The sequence below is a fragment of the Setaria italica genome, chromosome IV (genome assembly GCF_000263155.2).
Source record: "Setaria italica strain Yugu1 chromosome IV, Setaria_italica_v2.0, whole genome shotgun sequence".
Lineage (NCBI taxonomy): Eukaryota > Viridiplantae > Streptophyta > Magnoliopsida > Poales > Poaceae > Setaria > Setaria italica.
Window position 1 is genome coordinate 33,916,734 of NC_028453.1, and position 6,543 is coordinate 33,923,276.

At 48.9% G+C, this 6,543-nt stretch overlaps 2 protein-coding genes across 2 annotated transcripts in view; both read right to left on the minus strand.

Annotated features, from left to right (window-relative positions):
* Window positions 1–1,846: 1,846 nt before the first annotated feature.
* LOC101782960 (chlorophyll a-b binding protein 8, chloroplastic) lies at window positions 1,847–3,128 on the minus strand. The gene is made up of 3 exons (XM_004965849.4): window positions 2,905–3,128; window positions 2,750–2,811; window positions 1,847–2,661 (listed from the first exon to the last, which is right to left on the minus strand). Exons 1-3 carry the CDS (start codon window positions 3,025–3,027, stop codon window positions 2,046–2,048), a joined length of 801 nt encoding a protein of 266 aa, XP_004965906.1. The 5' UTR covers window positions 3,028–3,128; the 3' UTR covers window positions 1,847–2,045.
* A 1,006-nt stretch (window positions 3,129–4,134) lies between these two features.
* Window positions 4,135–6,543, minus strand: part of LOC101783368 (serine/arginine repetitive matrix protein 2) — a 5,977-nt gene continuing 3,568 nt past the window's right edge. Inside the window, exons 5-8 of the mRNA XM_004965850.4 lie at window positions 5,486–5,590; window positions 5,252–5,392; window positions 4,891–5,178; window positions 4,135–4,707 (exon numbers count right to left, since the gene is read on the minus strand). Of these exons, the coding sequence (XP_004965907.1) occupies window positions 4,417–4,707; window positions 4,891–5,178; window positions 5,252–5,392; window positions 5,486–5,590 (825 nt within the window). The 3' untranslated portion in view covers window positions 4,135–4,416. The remainder of the gene's footprint in view (window positions 4,708–4,890; window positions 5,179–5,251; window positions 5,393–5,485; window positions 5,591–6,543) is intronic.

Genomic DNA, 6,543 nt, shown 5'->3' on the forward strand with positions numbered 1-6,543 from the left:
TGATGGTCTTCACGACCCTTGGGGGTTGGTGCCTGGAGTCAAGGTCAGAGTCGTAGTTGTAGCCGAGGTCGGACTCGTGGATAGAGCTCCTCCTGCTTCGAGGACGCCCGCTGTCCACGCCTCGACGCAGGTCCCGAACCCACCGGTCCACCCCCGCGTTCCGCCGGTCCGCCTCCTCCGACTCAGGACGGTCGCCGTGCGCCTCGGCACCGGCGTCCTACACCGCACACCTCAACTCCATCTCATCATGACATGCCATCTCGCGCGTCGCCTTTGCCACCTCGCACAGCCGGTCCGCCTCCAGACGCTGCTGGGTGGTGGCCGCCGCTGCGGCCTGTGCCTCCTCCATGGCTAGGCGGGCTGCCTCGGCTGCACGCGCCGCCACGTCCTCCTCCCGCCGCTGCTCCTCGACCGCCGCCTCCTCCTCGGCCGCCGCCCTACGACGCCGCCCACTAGTTGTGGTCGAGTGGTGGGAGGAAGAGGCCCGTGAGGCTCGCGAGCGAGCCGGGGAGCGAGCCGGGCACACTGGTAGCGCGTCGGCCGCACACACCGCACCAGCCGTACGCCCCGCGTCGTCCGCGGGCGCTGCACCGGTCACCGAAGCCGCGTTGGCCGCCTGACTAGCACCACCCACACCTCCTGCTGCCCGCCTGGAGCCTGCCATGTCAAGGAAGAAGTCAGGGAAGGGAAAGCTCACCTGGCCCCTGCTCGTCGCCTATACCTCCTCTGCAGCCGCGTCGCTACCCGCTACTGCCGCTCGTCCCCCCCCCCCGGGCCGCCTGCAGCCGCGCCGCCTGCTGCTACCGCTCGCCCCGCCGCCCGTTGCTGCTGCACGCCGCCGCCGGAATCGCGCCGCTCGCTCGAAGAAGCTGCCCGCCGCTCGGGTCAACGCCTCCCTACCGCGCTCGATCCACGGCCACCGCGTCCGATCCACCACCACCCGCACCAGATCCATGTGCGGGGAGGGTGGGGAAGGCTTCCGGCCGGTCGGATCTTGGCCGGGGATGAGCGGCGCCGGGGTGTGGGCCCGCCGGTTAGGGTTTGAGCTCGGGGTGGAGAGGAGCACAGGGCAAAGAGAGAGAGGAGGGCTGGTGGGGTGAGAAGTTGGGCTCTGAATACCAATTGTTAGCCCAAATGGATCATTTTCTTCCCCTAAGTCATGTGTGTGGTGGGTGTGTATTTTATCTATCTATCTGCTTATGTGCACTTTATCTACTTAGATGCCATTTTGATATTTTTTTTAGATGATTTACTTAGCTTCTAAGCCACCTACCCATGGTTAGCTTATATGTACCCCAAAAACCTTTTTGTGGGAGTAAAAAAGAATAAGAAAGTGATCCATTTCAACTAACAAATGAATGCTCAATATTTATTGCCCTATATAAAGGAAAAGAAACTGCATGCGAGTAAAAAAAAAGAATGAGAAAGTGATCCATTTCCTCTATTTCCTCGTGTTATAACAATATTTTATTTATTTCTGTAGAGTAAGGTTGGTAGCGCTATGGTCGTTGTTGGGATTTGGGTGGTTTCTGGAATTCTGGATGGGGATGGGGAACAATATGGGAGAATGAATATCCTTGAACTTTTTTTCTGTGTCTGAATTTTGCAAGAATCTTGAAGAAGGGCACCAAAATGCATGGTGGACGTATCTCTTCAAAATCTAGACCACATGTTAATGTCATTCTTCAGAAAACTATACATATTTTAACTGAATGTCTTTCCTTTACGTTGAGATTTTTCTTTTTCTTGATTTCTATTGAAGACTAAGGTAGGTTGTTCCTGCATCTTGAGAAGAAAAAAAATTCCTCTCAAAAGAATTTGTTCTTAAAACACAATGTACCCATGGTAAGATGAAATAACACGTTCGCTCACCATATATATAACACTAGAGTCGGTCGGAATTGTACAATGATTTACCATGTGTGATACAATTTCTGGTCTCAATTAACAGGATCGATTACTAATTTGTTATAAGCAGCGAGTAGGCCATGAATCATGCACACATCACGTCTCGCTTCCACTACAACACAACAGGCAGCAATGCTCTAGTGGAACTTGAGGCTGGTGAGGACGTTGTTGTTGACGGGGTCGGCGAGGTGGTCGAGCAGGTTCTGGAAGGGGCCGACGCCGGTGACGAGCCCCTGGATGAAGTACCCGAGGATGGCGAGCATGGCGAGCCTGCCGTTCTTGATCTCCTTGAGCTTGAGCTCCTTCATCTCCTTCTCGGTCTTTCCGAACCCGAGCGGGTTGAAGAGCGGGCCGCCGGGGTAGGACGGGTCGCCGGAGCCGGCGAGGAACTTCTCGAGGCCGAGGAAGTACTGCTTGCCCATGGAGCCCGGGTTGTACCAGTCCTGGAGGCGGCGGTGCTCGGCGAAGCCCATGAGCGCCATGTTGAAGACGAAGAGCGTGTAGGAGTCGGCCCAGTAGTTGTAGGTGCCCGCCGGCGGGATGACCCCCGTCTTGAACCACGGCAGCGCCGTCTCCGGCGGGATGAGGCCCAGCTTGCCGAAGACCTCCGGAGCGATGGCGCCCGCAGCGCCCAGCATGGCGAAGCGCCCGTTGATCACCTCCCCGTAGGCCAGCCACTTGGGCTCGATGAAGCCGCCGGTGCCCTCCGGGTCGGAGAGGCCCAGCGGGTCGAAACCGTAGTCGCCGGGCAGCCTGCGACGACGACGGCATCGTCCAAGATCGGATCAGTATATAGTAACTGCAAGAACATTCATGGAGGCATGGAGCTAGCAGTACGTACGTGCCATCGAGGTAGGAGAGGGATTGCTTGGACGCGAACCACAGCTGCCTGTCAGCGCCTTGCTGCAAGAAAGAAGATTCATCCATGATCAGTAGCTCGTTTTAGACGATGAGCTCGGCAAGTAAGAGGTGCAGCGAGAGCAGGTCCGCGCAGACCTTGGCCGGAGGGCTGGAGCTGGCCCTGACGACGAAGGGCGCCTTCCTCGCGGACGACCGGGAGACGGCTTGCACGGGGCGGCCGAGCAGCTGCCGGCCGGAGAGGAGAGCCTGAGCCGCCATGGATCCCTTGCTTGTTGCTTGTGTTCAGCTGCCGACTCTCTGTGGTATCTGCGGTTCGGGAGGAGAGGGGCGCAGAAGAAGAGGCGCCAAAAATATGTGACGGTACCGCGAGGGGGGCCCAGGGAAATCTAAACCGCGCGCGGTGGCCGCCGGGGAGATGAGGCGCATCCGCGGCGCCACTGGTGGCGCGCCGTGTGGCGGGTACGATGGGATAAGGGGCGAGCGAGGGCCCTGAGGACTTGTGGCGTGTGGCCGCGACGGAGTAACACTTGGCCAAGATTTTTTTCGCCCATGCACACGGCTAGTGGAAGCTTTAAGCCCATTAAATCCATATCAGAGATGTCGGTTCAACATTTCACAAGACTAAATCCAACATTTCTGAAAAATATATCAATATTTACAAATAGTTAGATTCAACATTTTTAGAAACAGATATCAGCACCCGCGGGAATCCTATTAATCTTTCCAAAGATTTTAGTTTACATGTCATCTAATATTTGAGATTAGCGCAATAGTAGTAGAAACATAGCGAAAATGAGGTGAAATAACAAACCAGCGATACATATACATGGCATAAACTGATAAACAACTTGATTGTAGGTGATAGGTGAGAGATAAATTATTTTGGATCTCAAACTTGAAGTGTATCTTCTCTCAAACTGTGAGTCCGTTTTCAAATTCCATTTTAAGGTGTTTAGAATAAATGCAACAAAATAATATGCCATTCGCGATGTACTGTTTCAACATACAATGTTAAATAGGTTCATTTGAAACATCAACCTAAGTTTTACATATTGTTATTCAAGTTTTTAGAAAATATTGAAGCATGTACAAATTTATAAGATCATAGCTCGATAAACATTAATACGTATACATTGGAATAAAAAAAACGAATAGAAAAATAAGCCTGCTAGAAACAGTGCAGTAGTCTTATAAGGTGAAACCAGTGTTCGTAGGCGGTTTTTCTACCCACCAGCCGAATTTGTATTTATCTGGGTACCAAACAGAGAAGTTTAAGGGTGACAAGAACCAATGACCCACAGCAGAACATAAGAACAATACATATAGGGTTTCTGATCTTGATCGGAAAAGATCCAGAGGCAATGCTTTTTGGGAAGGACAGAGCAATTTTGGTTGCTAACACGAATCTCTTGCAAGTTCATAGGGATGGAGCGATGAAGAAATTTACAGTCCCAAGGAAACATAATCTGTTCTGGTTGAAACATCGCCGACGTACAAAAATGGAAGTGTATGAAGTTATGAACTAACATGGCAACCAAATGTAAACCTGCACATTTATTGGCCTAACTCAAACCCATTGCCTACCAAATTAGGTACACTACTACACTCATCCTGCCAGGACCAGGCCGATAAATAATTGGCCATAATCTACAATATTGTCGGTCTACTGCACAGGAACAGGCCGCCAGACTCGATTCTTTGCTTCTGCCTCCACTTCTCAAAGAGGAGGTCCTCACTCTGCCGCAGATGCAGATAGTCGTCAATGTGAAATGACGAGGTTCCAGCAAAATGAGGGCAGCTGCTTTGGCGAATCCCGACCTCCTCAAACCTGGCCAGCAGTTTATCTTTAGAGGCAGTTGAAGTGGAGTAGTCTCCAGGGCTCCAGCTCCCACGGCTGCTCACAGTCTGATTGCTAGTGCTGCATGCCATGCTTTCTCCCTGAAAATGATCAATTCGCCATGCAATCAGAGAAAAGGTAACATGTTGGTGGCATTAATGTTGAAAATATTAGCTCAGCCATTTCACAAAACATCCTTTCCATTTAAGAGTAATGTGTAATATTCTACATTTTAAGAATAAGAAACATATTACTGCTTCTATAGAAAATGGTGTCATCGTTACCTCAGCCTTGGTTTTGCATGGGGAGGTTTGAAGATCATTGGCAGTTTCCCATTGCAGCCAAGGAAGGACAACGCCATCTGCCTCAGCAGGTGAAGCAACTTTCGGGAGAGCCACTGGAGTTTCCATCATAGCATGATGTAACACATCTTTCCTTGTTGAACTTGTGTCACTTCTTTCTCCATCAAAAGATGAAAAGTCGGTGTCTTCAACGTTTGATAGGAAATCTTCAAAGTATTGCTCGGCCTCTTCAGTAAGTCGTTTTGACACCTTTGATCTATCATTGCTCCTCTGGAAGAAAATTCACATCAAATTTTTAATCTGTGGGTAGTAACTGGAAACAACGGCAACCAAGCAAGCTTACCCTTCTGTGCCGCGGCTGCCTTTGGAGATTTGCAGTCTTCTTAGGAGTAGGTAGCAGTTCTCTAACTATTTTTGTGAGCTCATGACCATGTTGTTCTTCTGCGGCCAATTGAGCTAACAATTCCTGTTTCCGCTTCTCTGACTGAAAGATGCACAGAAAATGCAAAAATGCATGTTGAGTAAAGAATCAGAATTAACACAAATTAAAAAAAATTATGTTTCCATAGAAGCATACCTCTTCCAATTTACTAGTATAGCTCCTTCGGAGCTCAGTAATAACTTGAGTTGGTTGTGCATCACTACTTAATGCCTTTTCTGGAGGTTCTGATTTTGTCACGGCCTAGAGAATGCACAGATAAAAGAGAACGCAATCAGAGCTATTGGATAATAGCTTTACAGTTCTAGCGAACACTGGCAGCTGATGGGCTGATATGAGCTCTCAGTAGAAGACATGATGTTCACAATATAGATTTTAGAATTTAGCTCTAGAGCACACCTAGTAAGAAAATATTTTTGATCAAAGATATGCTTCTGCTGCATCACCATGCCAACAAGTTACTACCATAAACTCAACCTGACCGTTACATATCTAGGAATCAATGTTGTTTCAATTTAAGAAGAAATATTCTGCATATCCTTCTGTGATGATGTGAAATTACAGCTTTAGGATAAGCACTCCAGAAATTAAGACCATACTTCTTCATATAAATAGAAAGACTATATGATAGCATGGAACCCATTAAGTAAACACTCCAAATAAAAGCATGTAATATTGTGTCCATGACCATACCACACAGAAGCATATATCAGTACTAATTTCAACATATCAGCATGACAGCATAAAACAAGAAACGAAAGTAAAGTGCAAACTTTTCTGGGGTGTCTACTGTCTAAATCGGAACTGGAATCATTAGCTTAGAACTCTGCCCCCAGCATGTCTCGGCATGTGAAATCCTATCTCTCTGTAAATATAAAACGAATCTGAGGCCCCAGGACTAAAAACTTAAACTGTAGCATACTATCCAAGTAAGCTTTTTGGAACAGGGTACGTGACCAATGAAGACCTATACCCGTCCAGTGAAATACTTCTCATCCAGAAAAGTCCCTTGCATTTGCTGTTGAGACACACACTACTAGAAAAAACAGCTCTAGTACCGGGCCGAAACCCCCCTCTAGTACCAGTTGTGCAACCGGTACTAGCCATCCGGTACTAGAGAGGGGTCCCTTTAGTACGGGTTGAAATAACCAGTACTAAAGGGTGTTCAAATTTAAAAAATGAAAATCCGCCGCCAG

Coding starts and splice junctions, on each gene's coding strand:
- LOC101782960 (XM_004965849.4), bottom strand. CDS start 3,027: ATGGCGGCTCAGGCTCTCCTCTCCGGCCGGCAGCTGCTCGGCCGCCCC. Junction 2,812..2,904: donor GCTCCAGCCCTCCGGCCAAG/GTCTGCGCGGAC, acceptor TCTTTCTTGCAG/CAAGGCGCTGACAGGCAGCT. Junction 2,662..2,749: donor CTCTCCTACCTCGATGGCAC/GTACGTACTGCT, acceptor TCGTCGTCGCAG/GCTGCCCGGCGACTACGGTT.